A 23,011-nucleotide genomic window follows, 5' to 3' on the forward strand; every position below is an offset into this window, starting at 1 on the left:
ACTCCTTTACAAGATTGAGACAGAGACGATGCAATTGATAAATTATCAATTCTGAGGTAGAGGAATATCGGAATCCTAGTGTCTTTATAGGATTTCCTATACATATCGATCTCTTTTTGAGTCTTTAACATATTCAAATTTCCCAACTTGCTGTTAAACGCACAAAAGAAACAGAGGCATCGTCAAGATCTATTTTGACTTTGCATTTCTCCTAGCACTCAACTCCTCTATCAGCTGCTTCAAATCAGCACGAGATGATCCACCCTCTTCCACCGCCCTCTTCGCCTTCTCCCCGAGCTCTCTCGCCCTCTTTCTCACCCCCGCCGCTTCCTCCCCCTCGCCCATCACCCTCTCCACCGCCTTCTCTATCACGTCCGCCATGATCAAACTCTTCGTATCCGGAAAAAACCCAAATTCCTTGGCACCAATCGAAACTCCCACCTTCTCTATCTCCACCACCACCTTCTCGTTATAAAACTGGTCGGCAAAAAGCGGCCATGTAATTAACGGAACCCCGGCACTCACACCTTCGGTGCAAGAATTCCACCCACAGTGTGTCAAAAATGCCCCTACTGCACTATGATTTAGTATAAGTATTTGAGGCGCCCATCCTCTTATGATCAACCCTCTCTTTTCTTCCAATCCTTCTGGTAGCCAATCTAATCCTCCTTCAGTATCTCTAACTACCCAAATGAAATCTTTGCCAGATGCATCAAGTCCAATGGCTATTTCTCTCAATTGGATATTCGAAATATGCGATATAGTCCCAAAACAAACATATAAAACCGAGCCAGGTTGCTTGCTATCTAGCCAATTCAAGCACTCGTCCCAGTCGATGGAAACCCTATTCCCCCTCCGAGAATTATCCGCCACGTCTCTGTTGTAAAGTGAGAGAGGGCCGACAAGCCACGCTCTCCTGCCGATAAAATTCCGATAGTGTTCGACGTAATGCGACTCCAAATCGTAGAAGCTATTCACCACATCCCCAAAGCTCTTCTCAGCGGCTTCACGCATATCTAGGGCGAACTTCCAGAACTCTGGCCTCTTCTTGGGATCCGGCATTTGGGTTCGGAGCATCTCGATCTTGTGCGGTAGTCCGGGTATGACTACCGTCTCGTCTTCTGTTTGGAGAGCACTCATGGGGTCGTACCTCAGAAGGCTATCACCCACGCAGTGATTGAAGACCCCGCTGCCGCTGAAGACGAGGCGCGGCACGCAGAATTCGGCGGCTGCGTCGGAAGACCATACGAATAAGTTGTCGGTGATGACGGCGTCGATGAGTTGTTCTCTGAGGATCTGGTCGAACGGTTGGCGGAATAAAGAAATGGCTTGGAGCATCTTGGTGCGCATCTCCGGGGTGGTGATGGAGACACTGTTTTCCACGCCGGGGGAAAGGCCGACCTCGGCGGAAGGGAAGGGGACGAGGAGGAGGGCGATAGGTAGGAGGTGGTGGTGGGTAGAATTGGAATTGAAATGGTCAATGGTGGGTTGAATCAATGGGGCATTGGCGTGGGTGGTGAGGATGGTAGACTTGACTCCATGAGAGGAGAAGAGCTTGGCGAGGTCGACCATGGGGATCATGTGGCCGGGAGCGAAGAAGGGGAAGAAGAGGATGTGAAGTGGTTCAGCCTTGGAATGCTTTTCCATTGCTGAAGAGTGAAGAGCAATGAGTTGAGAATTAGTTTGCTTTGCAAAGTAGAGATATAATATGAACACTACAGATATCTCAGCATTTTCAGCCAATTCGTCATTGCTTACGTTAGGAGGTTCACCGCGATGACTGAGTCAAATCCCTTGTTGTCTCATTTCCCCCTCTTTATTCTCATGGTGTTGCTTTCACCATAAAAAAAAATCAGCATTCTAAACCGTGCCGGTGCGGTCACGGGATTGTTGGTTTAAGGAACCCCCCCCCCCGGTCGTTGTTTTTAAAAAAAATATATATATATAGTTTTAAATAATTTTAATAAAAAAATATATTTACTGGTTCATCGCCAAAAAATAATCCGATTGTACAAATCACTGGTTCATCGGTTCAGCTAATCATTTTCTTTTATCAACTAATCTTTTTTTTTTAATCAACAACTGCTTATCCCGTCTTATTGCAAAACCGATTGCTTATCCCGTCTGATAACGAAACCGAATTTGTTGGTGTTTTAGTTCACCGGTCCAACCATTGGGTTTGAAATCTGAATAACTATGATAAAATGCTCTAGGAAAGCCAGTGTAGACTGATGGTGAACAAGAAACCTAGGTTAGTCCAAAGAAACTGGGTGCAGATCCCATCTTCTTGCACCAAAAAATTACCTAATCAGAAATACAATCGAGATCATGCATTTTCGACCCATTTCACAACATCTACCGCAAGCAAAAGGAGGCAAGCAGCAATAATTACATCAAAGCAAAGAAAGATGAAACTGTTTTGGCAATGACTAAATACGAATTCGGCAACTTGAGTACATAAGTTCATAAACAACAAAACTAGCAGTTAACACAGTGAAAAATATATTAAGTTGCCTGCATCTGCCTCACTAAATGAAGAAAGAATTCAAGATCTAGGTTTCTCTTTCTTTTCCTTGAATAATGCCAATAGCGAAACACCAGAAACCTTCACAACCTTGAACCGCACTCCAGGAATATCACCGACAGCATGACCTTTCCGACCGAATCCAGCAATCAATACCTCATCCTGATATAGTTAAAAGCATATCAACTATAAGCATCAACAATCATCAACACCATTTATAAGAAAACGAAAAACAAGTGTTGCAGTATTAAGTTCAAAATATACTTAAAACAAATGAGTTCTGATGCACCATTTTCTCCAGAGCACTAAAGTTTGATTTAAATGGATAACTCATAGACCAGAAGATGCACAAATAGGAAAAAAAAAACTCACATTTTCCTCTATATAGTTTAAGCAACCATCATTTGGAACAAAAGCAGCAATCTTCTTCCCGTTCTTAATAAGCTGGACCCTAGCACACTTTCGGATGGCAGAGTTTGGCTGCTTAGCTTCAATACCTCTGCAACAAAAATCCATTACTTCTACCAAAAGTGCATACAGAAGGAGAAGTAAAGATAAACTGGTAAACCAACTAAGAAAAAAGAAAATATTTTACAAAGCCCTACATTTTCTCAAGAACAATGCCCTTGGCATGTGAAGAACCTGCAAAAGGCTTCTTCCACTCATTTCCAAGATGGCTTTTTTTGTATGATTTATCTGCCCATTTCTGTCTCCTCCTGTGTGTTTTGAGCTTGCGACCAGCTCCCATACCGCGAGTCTTCCTGCCATTCAAGAGGATCATCAATCATGTCATACATTATAAGTATACAAGGGAGCCAGTGTGAATTGTTGGACGAATTATAAAAGTTTAAGTTTCACTCTTCTTCAGTTATAAACTTTGATGCAGAGGAATTTATGACAATAAAGACGCAAAGAAACCTAATGATATAACAAGAATATGCTTACCATATCAAATTTAATAATGCATATTAAAGGCTAAACTATGTTAGTCTACTAATGAGTGCCTAGATATTCAAACACAATATTAAAGAAAATTAAACACCCAGCACTCCCCCAATCTAAGCTAAACATCATGGAGATTAATTAATGCATAGACTACACTATTTTATAATTCAAAAAACCATAAAGGCCCAAACTTTTCTTCATTGAGAACTTTTTTACAATGGTGAACATCTAAATAATAAGCTAAAAGTTCCTGACCTAAAACATCTCAACGCCTAATCAAGACAACTCCTTGGTGCTGTTAATATATTCTACCGGTGTGATGACGACTATGTAAGAAGCCTGAGATAGTTAATAAGCATGAGATGTACTATGAAATCTATATGTTCTAACTATTTCATGCTTCTTTCATTAACATTACCCCGCCAGTAGAATATACTAAGCGAATCAGATTCCCCTAAAGAGCACCTTCTCGGTGCTCTTCTTTTCAATCTCTCACATCTTTTTTTCCCCACCAGAACAAATCGCGAGAGTAAGTATTCCAGTCGCAAACTCCAAATAGCAGAGAAAGATCCCAAAACCAATCAACAAAGAAATTCAAAGAAACAGAATATATAAATTTCGCTTAGTATTCCAGTAGATCAACAGCTGCATCAAAAGATTCAACCAGAAGAGGAGAGGAAAACGGATTTCAGAAGATAAAGTAGAGACTCACCCCATCTTGCTCTGCCTCCGGCGATCTCCTCGCTCTCTCTTCCTTCTCTGGCTCTCAGGCGGCGAAGACGAAGAGCGGCGGTGACTAGGGTTTACAGAGGCAGAGGGCGTGACAAAATCCTCGGCCTTTTATATTAGGATGCTTTTACTATTCTATCCCCATCTAGGGGCATATCTGTAATTCGCTCTCCCTATCCCCTTGGTGCACTATGGCCGTTGCCGGAACGGATCGGATTTGGCCTTTTGATCCGGGACAGATAGTTAGTAAAATTGCGTTTGGACTCCGGAGCTGGTTGGCTTTGCTGGATTCGGATCGAGATTTAACTTTTATATACCTCGGCCAATTAGAATCGGATTATGTTATATAGAGAGAGGATTAAGAGCTTAATCCTGTGGTCTATTTATTGATTAGCTAAATCATCCTAATTAATCATTGCAGAGTAATCCATATAAGTGCCGATGCATTAATCGTAACGACTCAAACAAAGAAATATAGAAGTTCACAAAAAACGTAGGGATAATGCATCAAATGTCACAACTATGATTATGCTCTGAAGGAAATATAAAAATTCATAGAATATAAGTTGGTAAAATAGAAGCCATACATGACTAAATTGTAGGTCTGCATTCAAAATAACCTAAACGAGAATATCTTAATCTTCGTAATATATAAATTAAATAACTAAGTCAATAGTTCCAAACAATGAGCCATAATAAGTTTAGCACACGCTTTACTTTTCGGCAAAAAAAAATATAAACTCAAGGTTAAAAAATAAATTAACCATGTCTTTTTGTAGTTGATTTACGGGTATGACATGTGTTACCAAAATGGAAGCTCTATTTCTTAATTTAAAATAAATAAAAAAAGAATCCTCAAGTAAACAATCTAAAGAGAAACCTTTTGAAACTAACAAGAACCAGATGACCAAATTGTTACCAAACTGTTCTTAACGCAGCATAGTACATAAGTTATGAAACACAGATTTTAAGGTAACACAAATCCAACACTAAGGCCGTCAAAAACTCAAATGCGTTTTACAAGTAGAACCTCAAGAGCTCCTTTTGTGTGAATCGATCAGTTAATCAACAGATAACAGATTTCTATATCAGAACTCAGCAGAACAGACCAAGACAATGAATACATCGTTTTATATGCCAGCTCCTAGCATGTGGACCAAATCAAGAACATCAAATGTAAGCTCTGATGCACATATACTATTAAGAATTATATTTTATGATCTGTAACAGAATTACGCCATCAAGAACAGTCACAACATATGAATGCTCAGGACTTTGATCACTAACAGAGTATATGCACAAGGTTAACCGGCAACGATCTATATATTAACTCAGATAACATTCTCAGTGATATAGATGTTGCTAGCCGACATTAACACACAACATATTCTCAAATAGATTTACAAAGGTCACCGAATTCAAGAGTATCTATAGCTAAGAGAGCATAAGGAGCATATCTCTGTATCCTAGTTAAACAAGAGTGCCAGAAGAAGGTTCAGTCAGCAACTTGTTAACCTTCTTGAGCATCCCCTCCATATCACCAAGCAGCTTTGATGCTAATTCTGGTCTCAACTGATCGGAAGATCTCATATCTTTATCAGGCCCAGTAGATCCAGTCAACCTAGCAATCATTTTCTCAAGGTTCTTCTTTATGTATGGAAGTGGGGTCTTTAGAACAGGTGATTTTGGTGATGGATAATTGGTGCTTCCTTGTGGAAAATAAAGCTTGTAATTAGCAACAGAAGTTCCCAAAACGCCACCTTTCCCCAAACCTTTGAATGCCTTTTTAGCATCAATTGCTCTCGCAAACATTACACAAGCAGAGTGAGAATCCTTTAGTAATTCAGTTTCTGATTCGATCAATATCCCAAACTTTACGAATGCAGATACAAGCTCATCTTTCGAAGGCAGAGTAGAGCCCGGAGCAAATGTCACGTTCAGAGCACCAAGGTTTTCAGAGTTGGCCCTGCCTTTTGTTTTTCTCTTCTGCTTCAAACTACTCTCTTCCGGTCCATTGGCAGGTTTCTGATCCACACCTACAGAAGTGCCGTTCAGTGCTTTTCTATTCCTCCTATCCAAGTTACTCGCTTCAGAATGATTGGCGAGTTTCTGACTTATAAATACTGGAGTACTACCACTGTCTACCATCTTGCCTCTACTTGTCGTATTCCTAGTAATACATTCTTTTAAAGGATCGATCAGCACATGACTAGGTTCTGGAAGATTTTGACCAAGAGCGTTAGCCTTGGTTTTTTGCCTCTTCTTCTCATAAACTTGCTTCCCACCATTCACAGAACCAAGGTTTACTGTTAAATGAGTCTCTCCAATGACTTTGTCCTTCTCGTCATAATTTCTTGTCTTTGGAGATCTCCTGGAAATCTCATTGCTTTTCTCCAATGGCGTCTTCTGATTGGCATCAATTTTTCTCTTTATTCTTCTCCATGATAATTTACCTTTTCCAGATTCATCACCTAAGTCATGCTTTATGGAACTGCTATCAACACTGCTCAAACTATCTAGGAACTTTTGGTAAGTTGCAAAGTATGAACCCTCAATGTGTGTATAGCTTCTAAATTTTTCAAAGAAGTTCCTAACTTTGTTTGCTGAAAGGTTCCAGTTCAGATGAAGATGATTGGTTGCAGCGGCAAGTAACTCATTTAAGATCTTGTCAGTAGATGTGCCATCATCAATGAATAGAGGGCCAATCTTATCCCCTTCCTTTCTAGAGACTTGTTGGCTGCCTTCCAAATTTTGTGGGGACTCGGTAGTCATGGTTTCAGAAGCTTTGAATTCCTTCTCTGGTATCCCGAGAGTGGCATCATCAGTTAAAAATGAGCGTTTGCTATATCCACTTAAATAAAGATAGGGAGGCGATAAATACTTGCTCATCTTACGTACACGCCTATGCGAGCCTGTCTCCACACTGTCATGTAGGGATCCACCTGATCCAGTATTCTGTACAGCCTTATACTCACGATTATCCACAATGGAGTTCTTACTACTCTCACCTTTCTTCTTTCGCTTCCGATATGATGACGATGATGTTGATGCATCGATTTTATTCGAGTCGACAACTTTCTCCTCACTGTCAACACAATGCTCTGCTTTTCCAATATCTGGTCCAGCAATGAGCTCCGCAATGCTTCTCTCTTTCCTCGGTTTTGACTCCTTTGATATCTCCGGCCGTTTCATCGCTCTCTTATCAGAAAGAGGGAACTCTTCTTCCATCCTGTCCTCAGCCACATCAACAGGTTGATCATCAATATGATTGTCCCCTACTAGGTCGATGGAGCACCTGTCTGACCGACGGAAGGATATGGCCCAGCTCAGGAGCATAGTGACCTCAAGCGCATCAGCAACCATTACATCTCGTGCAACGTTGCAAAGATGATCAAGAAACTTGGTAACCGAGTAATTAGTAATGGGCAATCTTCCAAATGCATAACTTTCTCCAACCTTAGCTGGGTTCTTCTCCCGCACACAGTAACAAGTGTTCTGCGAGTCCAAACATATTCTTATCTCATCCAAAGCATCCGCCACGGCGCCAACAAAGCTCAGAGAGCTACTCTGCTTCATCATCTGCTCAAATTCCTCTCTGAATTGCTTGAGCTGTGAGTGCTCACACCAAGCAGAGGCTACATCACCGAAGAAGGACACGAGAAGGTGTCGAGTCTTTCGTTGGCTTCCTGTAGCATTCTCCAACGTATCGAGGACCTTACCAGGCCACCACGGATTGCTCTTAACCTTGCCCCAAACGAAATCCCCAACACGAAATAGGTTCTCTCCGGAGCCCAAACTGGAATCCGCAGAAGGCCCATGTGAAGGTAACCCCGATGGAACTAGGGTTTGAGCTGACCCTAATCTCGAAGCGCTAGCTGCCGCCTTCCGCCGTCGCCGAGAAGGAGAAGAAGCGGCGCCAGCTACCACTTCTAGGGTTTCCATTTCCTGAAAGTCATGTGGAAGTAAAAGGGTTATAGTACAGTAGATAATAGAAGGTAGAAGAAGAGAAGTGAATAGATGAAGAGACGAGAGGTTACGAGTATAAGAAGCTGGGATTGAGGGACTAAAGTGCAAAATTACTGAGGTAAAGAAAGGGGCAAAGGGGAAAAATACCTGCAAAATTGTTTTATCTTCTTCTCCTGCGAGCAAGAGCGGAGGAGCGAGAGCGGGTGAGAAGGGCCGACAGGAAGGGAAAAGAGAGAGAGAGATAGGAGCCGAGCATTCACAAATATATAAGGTAATTGTGCATACACCCCAACTTGTGACTCGCGAATGAGACCACGTTTTAACGAGTAAATATACGTTACACAAAACAGCCAAGTGGAACGGGGCTGTGCGACAAATCGGTGCGTTTAGTAAAAGCATTCTCGGAAGAAGAGGGCAACGTGTGCGTCGCGCAATAACCAGAAACGGTGTCCTCGCCACGTTAGACAACAGAACAGCCGCGGGACCCACAAAGACAACAGCAATTACATCCGAACAGCATTCAGGTCTGCTGACTTGCCGCTTCTTCATGCCGCAACAAGAAATAGGTTTGGTTTTGTGGATTAATTTAGTATAAGAGCTTGGTCTCTCTTGTAGCCTAGGATGCATGCAAAGGAAAAGCTGTAGACAAAATGCACCATGTTTTGCAATTCCAAAGGAGACATATAAATAATAATAATAATAATGCGGAGGCGACAGAGAACAAATTCATGTCAAGGAATAGCATTAGACAGTACTAGTTCAACGAAAATTTAGTATTGAAGACCTATCCTCTTCCTTGGAAAATAATACAACAGTTGCGAGGTAAGCATCAACATCTACATCTCTCAAGCCTCCAAATTCCATCTCCTTTGGCTTGTGGCGAACTAGTTCTAGCGGATAATCCTAAAGGAGAGAAAAATCTTATCAGACAAGACGTCCAGCAGTACAAAACTGAAAGAAACGTGCGAGCGGCAACGTGAAAATGATAGTACGCAAGAAAACAGAAAAAGAAAATGACAAGAAGAGTTAAAAATAAATAAAGGTCTGTGAATAGGTGATAACGTTGAGTATACATCATGCTGGCTAACCCCAACAGAGGCAGTTTTGTAGCACACGATGGAGATGATCCTTGGAATACATGGTGACTAATTGAGAGTTGTAGACGAAAACAGAGCATGACACTGATGGGTATGGAACTCTTGTTGACAATATTTCTGTCATAGTTTTATACCCTGTTGCAGATGATGAAACTTACTATTGCAAAATACAGAATTAAGATAATGCAACTTACAAATGCACGCTCCTTAAAAGAGTTCTTCCAGCCTAAATCCTAGTAAATTATTAATCCATGACAGAGACTCTTGATCTATATTGACTATAACAAAAGGAAAACTTTGTTGGAAATATCATATATTTGATATAAATTTTTATTAATTTTGAACTAAATTATAAGTGAAGTCTACATATTATTAATGATAGATTAATAATAGAATTAATTTAGCTCAAAGAGTATTTTATTGTTATATATTCACTTATTTAAATTTATGAAAAGAAGTAAATAAAAATTTGCTTTAAAATAAGTATTATGATAATAGAAAAATAAAGAGAAGTTTAATATCATAATAGATATTTAAGAAATGTTAGTATGGTATATAAGTGTCAAACTTCTTATAAGCTTTGGATTCCAAAATGAATACTTATTTTGTGGATAAATGATACTATACAAATTAATTACATACAGGTGCCGCCTGGCCCGACTTCGTTCGAGTCAAGCCTAAAATGATTCTTTGCCTGATAAAATTGTTAATCAATTCAGGCCAAGACCCGACCCGAATGGTACATCTATTCATGACAAGATCTAACCATTCGCATCCCTTCATCAAGTCTATTTAATCCTATAAATAGGCTGCCAGCTTATCTTATTTTTCACTAAATTTTGTTCATTCAATTTGAGTTTGGTTCGAATCTTTTGTCTGTATTTGAGAAAGTACAACATAATTCAGGTTCGATAAAGCATTCGAATAATTGCTTTCTTTCGAGTGCAAAACAGTTGTTGTATCCTGAGAAACCGTATTCATTATTTCAGAAGCAATCGATGGAAGATGGATTGACATAATGTTCAACATTAAACTTAACTATACATAATTTTACATTCTATAATCTATAAGTTTATTTACTTTATTACTTATTTTGAATCAAATTTCTTATAACTTATAGAATCAGATTGTTACGGCCAACAAGCTTGTATTAGAGTTAGCCGACTAGAAAACTAGGTTACAACACTTTCCAACAAACACTTTTTCATCTATTTCAGAAACTAATTCTAAAGGTTTCTGCAAATAAATGAATTTTTGTTCGACATATCTGTGCTGTATATCTGCTGCTTATAAAATCATACGAAACCGTTTAACCAAATACCTAGGGGGGAAATGTAATAAACCAGGTTTTGAAGCAAAAGAGAAGGGACTGGATAGTTTACCAAACTAATCGTGCCATTGACACTAACACTCCAGATGCTTCATCTGTAACTACTCAATGGCAACCTTGAACATAACCTTTCAATTGCCACAAGCATAGCTGGTATATCGATTACAATGATATTGTGAGGATGTCTGATATTCTACAGGTGGATACATTTTTCGTAATGAAACTGAGCTAAGTTTTGACTTTTTTCAAAAAATAAAAGAAAAAGATATTGTGAGGATGTTATTTCGTAAAGACAATAAGACTTCTTCTGCATCTTTGCCCCATTTCCCCAATTTATCGATTAAAAAAAACACCCGCTCACAGTGATGAGACCTAATTCACCAAAAAGAAGAGGAAAATTGTCAATGAAATCGATATACCAACCTACAATGGAGGTTATGATTCACTTCCAAGGAAATTGATGTAATTTCCAAATCCATTGTCACAAACAGGCGGCTTTTCAGACAAATAATTGTTTCTGACAAACTTATAATACCAATTAGAGGAAATGCACATCAAATTCTGATAGCTTTCCTCAATTCTCCCTTTTATGAACAATGTAGATATTATACTAAACTCTGTACCAGGTTAGCAGAAAAAACTACAAAGATTAGCATCATAAGTAACATATAATGAGACATAATCGCACCAAGTACCATATAATTTTGACAAAGATATATTGAAAAGAATGTTATACCACAAACTAGCACAATAATTCATAGCTTCAAGCGATAAAACCAAAAATGACAAGTAAAGAGTACACAAAGGAGATGAAATTAGACAAACCTAAGTACTGGAGCAATTCCCGCATCTCATACAATAGAAATTTTGGCGCCGACCTCCTCGAGCTGCTTCTTAGCGTCTTCTGCCTCCTCCTTCGTCACGGCCTCCTTAAACTTCTTGGGCAAACCCTCGATGAGATCCTTCGCATCCTTGAGCGCCAGACTCGTCAGCGCCCGGATCACCTTGATGGTCGCGATCCTCGCGTTGCTCGGCACCTCATCGATGACGACATCGAACTCCGTCTTCTCCTCCACCACCGCGGCGCCTGCGGCCGCGTCCGCCGCTCCGGGAGCAACGGCGACCGCTGCGGGCGCGAACGCGGCGGCGGACACGCCGAGGCGGTCCTGGAGGAAGTCGACGAGCCCGCGGGCCTCCTCGAGGGTGAGGCTGGATATGGCGGCGCCGAGCTCCTCGATCTTGGGGGACACGGCGACGGACGAGGCTGCGACGGGGGGTAAGAAGACGGCGGCGCTGCGGCGGGGGAGGGGTTGGGATGGAAATCTTAGGTTTTGCGGAGGGGAGAGGGAAGAGGTGGCGGAGGAGGAAGAGCGGTAGGTGACGAGGGAGAGGGCGGAGGAAAGAGTTGCCGCCATTTCTTAGCTCTTGCTGTGTGAGAGAAGAAGCGAAGCGAGAAGAGGAGAGGAGAGGAGAGAAAAGGAGAAAGAAAGAGCGAGGGGGATAAGATAAGGCGTGTTTTTGTCTTCTCACACTAAACTGGGCCTCTCCTTTAGCAATCAACTGTTGGGCCTCCAATTGGCCCATTACTCAATGCGGGCCCCCTCTTTATTTAAATAACCCCTTAATCAAAAAGCCCATCGGTATAGTCCCCGCCCGTACGCAACAATCATCACATGATGGCGACCTTTGCCCACCCAGAAAACCTGACCCATAAAATGACCACAATGCCCACGTGTTAGCTTTTAATTAACTTACATCACCCTTCGTAACTCATAACAAACACCACAACGACAAAATTAGCATCATGCCATGACATGACATGCCATGCCATGGTCAAAAATCCTCTACCAACTCTATCTTAAGGCAAAATAGATACCTAATTCTACCTTAATTGCCCAAATACAGCATGTGCCACCCCTCTCATCCCTTTGCCCACCGCCATAAATCCCTTAATTTCTAGGGTTACAATCAATTACCTCCATGGATATATCTCCTCTTGTGGCCGAGATCTGCAGGATTAATTAGGTGGACAGGCGAAAACTCCATGGTTTACCTAACAGTTAGGCTTCTGTCACATAATAGTAAGCTTAAGCAACTATGCATCGCCTGGCATAATAATAAAACTGAGAGGTCCTTAAAGGATAGATCTGGTATGCCCTAAACGGTTATTATGGCAATGCGACTTTGTTCAAGGAGACATGCATGCGTGTGTGCATGTGCATGCATGCGAATATGTTTCGCCGAAGGTCTTAGGAGAGCTAGATGAATTAATTACATTGGAAAAAGATATATATCTCTTAAGTTGTGATTAAAACTTCTACGACAAGCTAAAGCGATGAGGTCTCTTACTCGGAAAAGGGAAGTGGTGTTGGCCATTGTGAATTAATGGGTTGGATTGACGTGTGACGAGTCACGACTAGCTCGGATAATTTTTCTTTTTATTTGTTAAATCTTTGTGAATTAATTAATTAATGCGAATACTTCCTGATGAAGAGGAGGATTTAATATGCAAAAAATGTGCTCCGAGAGAAGCTTATATAAACTTTATACTAGTACTCATACAATTAACATAAGCATATGACCAGAAAGTCCCCTGATTAATTATTACATATGGCTAATTAAGATCAGCATAAGTATTTTGTACAGCAGCCAAGCTTACTTGGAATAATATAATATAATATAATATAATATTTGAGCATGCAGTAATTAATTATAAAACTATATTAATATATAGGTACTAAAACAAGGAAGTTACCATCATCCCCTCCCCTTTGATGGCCGTAAGCTAGCAAGCATGCATGACACCCCCAACATCATCGTCTATGCATGGGTCATGATATATGTATGTATGTATGTATCTAGTCGCCATGGAGTGATTGCAAGGACCAGAAGTCCTCAACGGTCCAGAAACTGTCGCTGGATTCGCCGGAGAATTGAGGCGGGAGAACGTTAGGGTCAGGAGCCACGTGGCAGTCCGGGTGGTGGATAGGATGGGTCCCGCCGTCCTCGACGCTATTGGTCTGGCTCGTGCTGGTGCTCGCCTCGTCAGCAGGCAACGAGGATTCGCGGTGCTTGGGCTTCTTTTGTATTCTAGTCCTCCAGTAGTTCTTTATTTCGTTGTCCGTCCTCCCGGGGAGCTGCTTTGCAATTTTGGACCACCTCGTTGCGAGAAAGAAGCAAAAAGAGAAAAAGTTTGCAGAGATAAGCCATAGCTAGAAAAAGAAAAAGGATGTATATGTACATATATATCCTTCACATGCAATGCATGGTTGCATATGGTATACAATGACTTAGTATGCCGTATCATGGGAAAAATATCACCTTCACATGTGATTAATTAATATAAATTTATAATAAATGATAAGGTTTGTATACGTTCTAGGGTTTGCAATAATATTGCACGTATACGTATATATTTTTTTTCACTCTCCAGAGATGTAGAAAGACAAAGATCTATAGAGAGATAGATTGCTCGCTAAGTTGCTAACAATTCAGGTTATAATGTGGTACCAAAAAAAAAACCCTAGTGTTTCTATATATAATATCTATCTTAAACTTAAGGAGCTCACCTATTTCCCCATCTAGCATGCAGTTCCATGATCAACATCTGCTCCTCCGGCGTGATGTTGCCCCGCCGCACGTCCGGCCTCAGGTAGTTCAGCCACCGGAGGCGGCAGCTCTTCCCGGTGCGATTGAGACCTTGAGAAAGAAAGTATAAGATAGAGAGGCTTTCAAGCTAGGCGAGAAATTGAGGAGAAGGTTGTTGTTGAAGTAATTACCCGCAGAGCGAGCAAGATTATTCCAAACACCCTCGCCGTGGTTGGCGATGTAGTTGATAAGGATGAGGTCTTCCTCCATAGTCCATGGCCCTTTCCTCACCTCAGCTTCTTGGCTGCTGTTTATTCTCTTATCCATGGTGCTGCTCTCCTCCAACCTCCGAGAGAGATAGAGAGGGAGGGAGAGAGAGGGAGATAAGTAGTAGAAGAAGAAGTGTTGGAGTATTCTATAGGGTAGGGAGAGATGTGAGAAGTTGGTGTGGTTTTTATAGTGAAAAAATAATTAATGAGAGGTTTGTATATATTCTTCAACATATGTGTTTTGATGAGTTCCTACAATAGAATGGACGTACGTAATAGTATAACTAACTTTAATTATGTCTTGCTTTGCCATATCCTAATTAAATTAAGATATGTAAATAAGGCCTATCCCCCAAGATCTAGTTTATGTGCCTGCCTTTGGTCTAAAGTAATTTATTAACAAACAGAGGAGGAAAAGTTGTACTTGGTCTTGAGAAAAAGGCATTGATCCCTTTGGACATTCAATCTCAATGATGTAATATATAATCTATATATATAAATATAGATTGAAGCAATTCAGGTGCGTTTGCGTAGATGGACCACTTTGACTAATGGAGGCATGTAATTGATAGGGCAAAATTAAAGCCGGAGTTAGTTGTCATAAGTTCATATATGACAACACAAGCATAATTTAGCACCCAAAGTGACCTACTCCTTTTAGGGTTTTATGGCCAGACACACTAACATGGTCATCAGGATCATTTGCTCAAAACTATGGGTCAACATAGGCTAGCCTAGATTAATTGATTCATTGATTTGTGCAACTACTTTATTTTTTCATTAATAAATTCTAAAATTTTAAATTACATATCAAGTAGAACACGAGTCTCCTACCAATGCAATTTTTAGAAGAGCAAGATGTTCGACGACCGATATTAGATCAAGATAAATCATATGAAAGCTTTGGAAAAATTGAAAACCCCAATGTTTAAGAGGAGAAGACTTTGTTGTGCTACCTAGCTCTAGCCCCTGGAATTATTGGCCCTTGTATTAATTCTTAGGGCAAGGATGGGGTTTATGAGTGGTGCAACTCAAAGTATAATATCACATTTTGAGTTAGAAGCCAATGTGAAATAAAGAAGGCTTGGCCCACGAAGGTTTGAAAAAATAGGACTATCTATTGGTGGGTCCTGGTCACCATGGTACTTTTCATTGGAGAGGTGTTTATTAGCCAGAGCTTATGATTAGATTCCTCATGAACAAAGTACAAGAATAAAGCAAAGAAGAAATCAAACAAGTCAAGTCATCTTATCCAATAAATTGTGTGATTAATAACCAACCCATGTCTCTAGCTAGAGGCATGCCTAAGATCTAGCAATCATTTGGAGGGTTATAACTGAGCATCAAAGGGATATAAGTGTTCACATCTTATACTTAACCCAATTTAGGGCACTTCGTATATAGCTAGTTGAGTAAAATGAACCAAGTTGGCATAGTTTGGAAAGTGGTCATTAATTTGTATCAAATTTATAGCAGCATGCATGATTCAATGGGATTAGTTGTGTTAATTGTGCGACTTAATTACTGCCTACTTTTAGGTTTATTGTGTGACAGAGAATGTTCTTGCCAAAGTTGGATCTTCTCATAAACTACTTTGGTTAATTGAGGTAATACTAGCAATTAATGTATGTGAGATGGATTCGCTAAGGCAAGAGCTTCTTGGGCTAAGCCCAGTGAGAAAAGGTTTTTCCATAATTAAGAAAAAAAAAACCCATCTGAATCTTTGATATTCTTTTAGGAATATTTAACACTCTATGTTTTCACCTAGTTTTGATTTACCATTTTATCAAATATGTATAAAAAAAATACTCTAGATTAGATTAACACTAACATCATTTGGGCCGAGTGAAAAGTTTTTGAGCTTGGTATTTTGAGTTGGGTAGAGTTATTTTAAGCTTAGTAAGAATATTTTGGTAATCTTATTAGTAATATACCTGACAACAAGGTATTTTAAAACGACTAAATCAAATTTGGGAATATTAAAATTGTACAGTGTAAATCATAGATAGGTTAAAAAAAATCAAAGATGTTAAATATAAATTTCTCTTAATTTTATTTTCATTTTTCTTACTTCACTATAATATACCTATGAGCGAGACAAAGCACGATATATGTATATAACTAATAACTCTTGATCTTACTGAGAACACTAGCAAGACTGATTACATTATTAATACTTGATTAGCTACCCTTTGAGTTTATCTCTACAGGGATTGGAGAACTCTAAGTCATCCAATTAATGGACAAAATTTATGTCCACTTTTATCACTACAATCTGCTAGAGATTTCTCTCTCTATCTCTCTCTCTCTCTCTCTCTCTCTCTCTCTCTCTCTCTCTCTCTCTCTCTGTCTATCTATCTATCTATCTATTAGGCTGCAGTGGGTGCAGGGATGTAGTTAATGGATGGCTGATCAGGAATTGCTGCCATGATTGAAGAATGTGAGAAGCACTCTCCTCCATCCTCTGCCTTGAGATCCAACGACTCATCATTGTAGATCTCCCACCATTTTGCAACTAGCATCTTGATGTCCTCTCTATCCATGTTAGCCTCCTTTCCAGTGTACCTCCATGGCTTAGACCCCTATTACAATATAAACAAATTAAAATAAAACTATGACATTTCATTATGTTATTGGAACGGAATAACTAAGAGGTCCTGAGTCCGAATCGTAGCATTTACCGCAGCGCAGTAGTGAACCACCTTGATCTGATCAAGCTCGACGTTCTCGGGGTGGCGCCAGAGCATGGCTAGAACCAAGTTGTAGTTCAGTGGAATTGGCTTGTAGACCTTCTCAAAGAACATATTCAAGAAATCCTACCAAATGATTAAAAACAAAAGAAATTAGAAATTATTAATAAATTCTACTAGTAATTAGTAAGTTTCAAAGAATGAGCATAAAATTTTACCTGCTCGGCGAAAGGAGTTGGTGGTGTGATGCGTAGAGTCTCAAGTAGACTATGATACGTGAGTCGACTCGGTTCGAACACGAACATACCTGCGTTGAAGTAGAGAGGAGGAGGTGGTCCAATCTCCTTTGGCCACGTCACCTTCTCAGGGCACTGCTGGCAGTAGCCAATGGAGTATTGACGAGAGTGGCTCCAGGTCTTCTCACAGAAGCAATCCATCACGGCGTAGAAGTATCCATCAGGGTTGTCGAATAGATGGTCGATGTTATCGTAGACTTGGATATCCGCATCCAAATACATCATCTTGACGTACTCTTCAAACTATATACATTATAAATCATGAATAATATATACACAAGTAACTCATCAAACACTCGCACTACTAACTAACTACTATTATATATATACTTACGTTCCAAATACGTAGCTTTGAGTAGTTGATGACATAGTAGGCCATGGCAAACGTTATCTGGTTGTCAGGAGGGTACACCGGCTCGATCTCCCGGACGATGCAACCCTGCGTGACGAGGAGCCGGCGATGATCCTCCGGCACGTCGGGCAGCACCGCCACTACAAGAGGGTACGCACTACCAACTTTCCGTAGACCCTTGGCTAGCCCTACCACCCCCTTCACGTAGTCCCCGTTGCCAGCCAGGAACGTGACGTATGCCCTAGACTTTTGCTGCCCTTTCGCCTGCCCGGCAAACAGCTTGCCTGAATCTCGAGATGCCATATTTGGAGTGAATTGTATACAAGAAAGAAAGAAAGAGAGAAAGAGAGAGAGAGACAAAAAAGGAAGGCTTAAAACAATGAGAAAGGTGGTGTGCTGGAATGAAAGATTCTGTTGCAGTGGATCCTGGGAGTTGAAAGCCTGTTCATGGTTTTATAGGCTTCGAATCATATGGGAAATGAGGGTTGACATGATGGGCAAATGAAACCCAAATGAGGATTCCTATGTAGCACATTACTGCAAGAGATGTTATTTTAATTTGTTTTCCAACACTAAAATATGCAAACAAAAGAAATCGAAGCGAGTGGCTGTTGACCAAGGCTTATCAAAATCCACTGAGTGGATGAGAAAATCGAAATGTGGTGGTTGTAAAGAAAGTGTGAATATTTAAATAGGATATATCCCATCATTATAAGAGGTTGGGAGCTTATGACACACCCTCCATGGAAACCCAACGGCTGGTAGTATTAAGTTCCAAAAATGAAGTCGTTTTCGAAAGTCCTAGAAATTAACAAACAAATTACATTGGGTACACATCGGAGTAGTAGGATTGCTAAGAAACTGATAGCAAAATTGCTCCGCATGGCTTTAAGTTTAATGATCTATTAAAAGAACATGCAGTCAGGAAACAAATTTAAACTCATACTCTAGAGATTTGATAGAAACATTTATGGATCTTATGTGGCCCTCTTTAGGAAGAATTTCTATCACGAATTTTTTTCCTTTTTTTCTTTTTCATTTTTTGATAATTAATCATGATGAGTTAGAAAAAAGAGCTAACGGTCTAAGATATATATATATATATATATATATATATATATATATATATATTCTAAGTAGCAGAGCTCGACATACCTAAATAATACGTATATAACACTCCAGTTAAAAAATGAATTTAATTTTAATTTATAATTATTTTTATATTTTAAATGGCAAATAAGTTTGATAAGATTTAAACTTAAGAACTTTGCTTTGTTAACTCATAAATTACTTTAAAAAATCAAAATGTTAGAGAATAATAAATTTTAAATTAAACTGTTTTTACATACATATATTCTCTCTTTTTTTTGTGCTTATATGCTCTTCTAAAGTTAATATATGTGTGTATATCTCTTAAAATATACATTATTTACATAGATATTTTTTCGACTACTTTTTAAGTTAAGTCTCAATTTAATTAAAAGGAATTTATAAAAACTAAATAGCTATATTTTTATCTCTTTTCTATGACTAAATTGTTTAAATTTTAACAATTAGATACCTTAAGCGATATCCATATAAAATAAAAAAAAGAAGAGGTTTAAAAAGTATATACATGCAAAAACCGTATGTTTCATGAGGTAAAAATATATACATCAACTTTAGAGAGATGTATAGAATTAATATTCTTAAAGGTTATGTAAAAAAAAAAATTCTATATTTTATTCAACAAGCATCACAGTCACAATGCCACGTTGCATATGGACATTTTGTTGCCTTCCATGGGAAAGGAAGAAAGAAATATGCACAAGGTGATACGATAAGATTTTCGTTTGTGCACCAGAATCCGATCTCCTAAGTAGAGACGCTTGAGGCCAGAGAATCTAGTTGTGGTCCTTGTGGATGTATAAGAGCCATAGCTATTGCAGCTACTTGCAACACTCTTTGGTTATGAACTCTCTTGGCCCGTAAATAATATCTGAGAGTTTCCTTGTCAATGGTTTTTGTCCAAATTCCTCGGCAAGTAACTTGTAGCCGTTGAATCTATCAGCATGAATTAATTGCACTTAGATCGTGACAGCATGATAAAGGGTATCAAATTAATCAAGAAGCGTGCAAGTTCGTAAAGTATGGAATATATACTATAATAAACCTCAAGGAAATGCTACGGTTTCAGAGAAAAGACATGGAAATTAGATATTTATTAATGCCCGGTTCGAATATTTCGCATTAATCATGCTCCTTATTCTATATTTTAACAAATTAAATACAAGAAAAAAGGATAACGTAAACATTGATAACTAACTCACCTTTAAACCTATGGATGAAAAAGAATATCAGACTATCCATCTGATCCTTTATGACGAGTGTAAACCCCAGATTCAGATATAAACTTTAAGACCTTGCATACTGAAGAATCAAATCTGAAGCATTGGGACAGTACAACTTCATCCGGGTCATAGCTTCTGCAGCAATCACAGCATAAAAATTTAATGCAAACATTTATACTCTTCCTTGATCAAGCACCTGGTATAGTTCTTGCCACAATTAACAAAATAAATACAAGCTCTCTGACAGGCAATTGCAAATAGTCAACAGTATTATCGAACGACAGATATCTCGCACAGCCAGAAAAACAAGCTCGTCAAGAGATCCAAATCACGACTACATAGAGGTAAGAAACGAGCACTAAAACGATTGCCCAGGCAACAACAAATCACATACTCCATTATTACCTTGACGATTGGTGCACCTCTTTTATTTCAGTCATTAGGATACAAAGCTTACTACAGCTAGGATTGCAAGCATTACCATAATTAAGATTATGGTTAGGAGGCACCTAAATCACATCTCCTGTTGCACCACATATGCGACAAAGTCTAATGGTAACAATTGGAGACAGACATGTTCAACAAAATAAATTGCTAGCTATTGTCCGACATACAGAGCAGCAACTCTTTCTTACAAGCCAAATCATTTTCATGCATCGCATGCGCTTTCCGGAAGCACGGTATTTCAATTTTGTGACTTCCTCTTCTTTGCTTCATAGTCTTTCACAGCAGCTTTTATTGCATCTTCTGCAAGCATACTGCAATGGAGCTTCACTGGCGGAAGTGAGAGGTGCTTCGCGATTTCTCTGCATCATACAGCAACATGAGATATGCTACAGGTTATAAGAACAATATATTCTGAAAATGTAATAGAAACTCATTATCTTTAGAGATCTTAAAGAAGTGACTCCCATCGAAGAGCACCATAATACCATTTTTGATTAGCCAAGTATTCCAAATCACTTTTACAGACAATAACAGCTGCCAGAAAAACCACTACTCACACTTGCACTTCTTTCAATATCATAAAATAGCAAAAAGATAATGGTTCCTATTAACCAAATATACATTCATCATATCCCCACTGGACAAAAATTTTCTTCTCTTTTTTCTTTGTGCGCAAAATAATCTGGTTGAAGAAGTGGCTTTGCGATCTGAATACCTTCTGAAAGATTAAGACCCCTACTTTTGTAGTGAACATACCCTCTCAGTATTTTTTGGCCAATTTGATGAATCTATATTCCATTTTCTCCATTGAAATTATAGCAATAGTTGCAAACAGGGCATGGAACAAATCTATTGTTCCATTGAAATTTTGAGGTAACTCCATTTTTTCTGTGTTTTGCTGTCTTGGAATGATATTATCTACTTGAACCATCTCAATTTGACAACTATTTGAGTCTAAAAACTTATTAAAACGTTAAACACATTGCATAATGAACTGGATATAGTCCCTATATTTTCTTTTCAACTCGTGGCATAAATATATTCAATCTGATATGAACTTTCAAGTGCGACATGAAGTACCAGGAATCACAGACATATTGTTTATGTAAGAGAAAGCATAATACAAGAGCACGACTTACGTGTTTTTAATGGATACTACTTCCTCCATCTGTCTCCCTTTCACCCATTCAGTAGCTGCATCAAAGTAAAAAATGGCTCATTACGCCAACAAGCAATTTAAACTGTGTAGCAATTCAACAAGGGAATATTAAAAAATAGAATTCTTATATCTCTGAAACTCTAAATAACAAATCCTTTTCTTCACTGCAAATCATAACCCCATGTTTCCTAATTTGATTGGAGTTTATAGTGCGATACTAATGCATAGAACAAAGTCCATAGGAGAATAAAGCAAATCAGAATCACAGGTTTCCTAATTAGGTTGGAGCTCATCTTGAGATTATTTACACATAATTTACAAGGAAGGAAGCTAAAAGCTTCTTTCTCCAAAAGTCCTGATTTTAAAATTCATGCTCCCGTCATATCGTGCTCGAAAGCAGAGCAATTCTCGAAACCATCCTTATCCAATCAAATATTCTTCTTAATCAAATTCAGGACAGAAGAAAAACAGAACACTATTCAAGGAACGGGACGGAAAATTCGTAGGTAGTTCATCTATCTTTCTTTCTTTCTTTCTTTATTCCCTACTATCTTATTTAATATCAGGTAACAAACTAATAACAATTTCGTCATTGGATAATTGATGGTCATATGACATATATTTTGATTCGCTCAAAGCTTCAGGATGAATAAAGAATTCTGTAATCTAGAGGATAGACTTCCCAACAAGGACTGCGTAAAATACAATCTATCAGACACCCACAATAAACCCCAGCTTAAACCAACAATTCAGAACATAAAAGAGAAGAAGAAAAGACGAACCAACGGAAGAGGAGGCGATGGCGGAGCCGCACCCGAAGGTCTTGAAGCAGGCATCCACGATCTTACCGGACTCCTCATCGACCTTGATCTGGAGCTTCATCACATCGCCGCAGGCCGGCGCGCCGACCAGCCCTGTCCCCACCGCCGGATCGTTCTTGTCGAAGGATCCCACGTTCCTCGGGTTGTTGTAGTGATCCACAACCCTCTCGTGGTAGCATCGAACCGCCGGAGACGCCGCGGCGATCGCCGGAGAAGCCGAGGACCGATGCCCTAATCCTAATCCCAGAAATCTCTTTCCCGCAAAGCGAAGCATCATTACTATTACTTCCTTTCTTAGTATCCACTATATTTCTATCAATGACTTCTATTGCTCTTACGAACAGGTGGGCGAAGCTTTATAAATAGATGGACGAGAAGAAATGGCGGTGGAATGGGAGGATGCGATCCCCTGTTTTACATAGAACATGAAATAAATCATTGACGACTATTGGACAGCCACGTTGACGT

General features: G+C 39.4%; 7 protein-coding genes across 8 annotated transcripts; all 7 read right to left on the reverse strand.

Annotated features, from left to right (window-relative positions):
• Positions 1–109: 109 nt before the first annotated feature.
• Positions 110–1,713, reverse strand: LOC140770041 (scopoletin glucosyltransferase-like). The gene has a single exon (XM_073110998.1). The coding sequence runs from the start codon at positions 1,645–1,647 to the stop codon at positions 190–192; it is 1,458 nt and encodes a 485-aa protein (XP_072967099.1). The 5' UTR covers positions 1,648–1,713; the 3' UTR covers positions 110–189.
• A 675-nt stretch (positions 1,714–2,388) lies between these two features.
• Positions 2,389–4,337, reverse strand: LOC140770346 (small ribosomal subunit protein uS12). Its single transcript, XM_073111500.1, has 4 exons — positions 4,182–4,337; positions 3,130–3,285; positions 2,897–3,023; positions 2,389–2,686 (listed from the first exon to the last, which is right to left on the reverse strand). Exons 1-4 carry the CDS (start codon positions 4,184–4,186, stop codon positions 2,546–2,548), a joined length of 429 nt encoding a protein of 142 aa, XP_072967601.1. The 5' UTR covers positions 4,187–4,337; the 3' UTR covers positions 2,389–2,545.
• Positions 4,338–5,493: 1,156 nt separating this feature from the next.
• On the reverse strand, positions 5,494–8,791 carry LOC140769771 (uncharacterized). Its single transcript, XM_073110637.1, has 2 exons — positions 8,312–8,791; positions 5,494–8,143 (listed from the first exon to the last, which is right to left on the reverse strand). The coding sequence occupies exons 1-2, from the start codon at positions 8,789–8,791 to the stop codon at positions 5,669–5,671; spliced, it is 2,955 nt and encodes a 984-aa protein (XP_072966738.1). The 3' UTR covers positions 5,494–5,668.
• An 89-nt stretch (positions 8,792–8,880) lies between these two features.
• Positions 8,881–12,070, reverse strand: LOC140769772 (large ribosomal subunit protein bL12c-like). 2 transcript variants are annotated; one of them, XM_073110638.1, is made up of 2 exons: positions 11,417–12,068; positions 8,881–9,067 (listed from the first exon to the last, which is right to left on the reverse strand). In XM_073110638.1, exon 1 carries the CDS (start codon positions 12,004–12,006, stop codon positions 11,443–11,445), a length of 564 nt encoding a protein of 187 aa, XP_072966739.1. In that variant the 5' UTR covers positions 12,007–12,068; the 3' UTR covers positions 8,881–9,067; positions 11,417–11,442. The 2 variants fall into 2 exon arrangements, with proteins under 2 accessions (XP_072966739.1, XP_072966740.1); XM_073110639.1 differs by lacking the exon at positions 8,881–9,067 and adding an exon at positions 10,710–10,963 and having other exon boundaries at positions 11,417–12,070.
• A 1,099-nt stretch (positions 12,071–13,169) lies between these two features.
• Positions 13,170–14,598, reverse strand: LOC140769649 (MYB-like transcription factor EOBII). The gene is made up of 3 exons (XM_073110443.1): positions 14,371–14,598; positions 14,161–14,290; positions 13,170–13,750 (listed from the first exon to the last, which is right to left on the reverse strand). Exons 1-3 carry the CDS (start codon positions 14,504–14,506, stop codon positions 13,450–13,452), a joined length of 567 nt encoding a protein of 188 aa, XP_072966544.1. The 5' UTR covers positions 14,507–14,598; the 3' UTR covers positions 13,170–13,449.
• Positions 14,599–16,564: 1,966 nt separating this feature from the next.
• Positions 16,565–18,289, reverse strand: LOC140769647 (galactinol synthase 1-like). Its single transcript, XM_073110440.1, has 4 exons — positions 17,769–18,289; positions 17,357–17,677; positions 17,130–17,264; positions 16,565–17,030 (listed from the first exon to the last, which is right to left on the reverse strand). The coding sequence occupies exons 1-4, from the start codon at positions 18,087–18,089 to the stop codon at positions 16,818–16,820; spliced, it is 990 nt and encodes a 329-aa protein (XP_072966541.1). The 5' UTR covers positions 18,090–18,289; the 3' UTR covers positions 16,565–16,817.
• A 2,225-nt stretch (positions 18,290–20,514) lies between these two features.
• Positions 20,515–22,898, reverse strand: LOC140769648 (iron-sulfur cluster assembly protein 1-like). Its single transcript, XM_073110442.1, has 3 exons — positions 22,505–22,898; positions 21,703–21,757; positions 20,515–20,922 (listed from the first exon to the last, which is right to left on the reverse strand). The coding sequence occupies exons 1-3, from the start codon at positions 22,818–22,820 to the stop codon at positions 20,802–20,804; spliced, it is 492 nt and encodes a 163-aa protein (XP_072966543.1). The 5' UTR covers positions 22,821–22,898; the 3' UTR covers positions 20,515–20,801.
• Positions 22,899–23,011: the final 113 nt, after the last annotated feature.

The sequence above is a fragment of the Typha angustifolia genome, chromosome 11 (assembly GCF_048772165.1).
Source record: "Typha angustifolia cultivar Huaian chromosome 11, ASM4877216v1, whole genome shotgun sequence".
Taxonomy (NCBI): Eukaryota; Viridiplantae; Streptophyta; class Magnoliopsida; order Poales; family Typhaceae; genus Typha; species Typha angustifolia.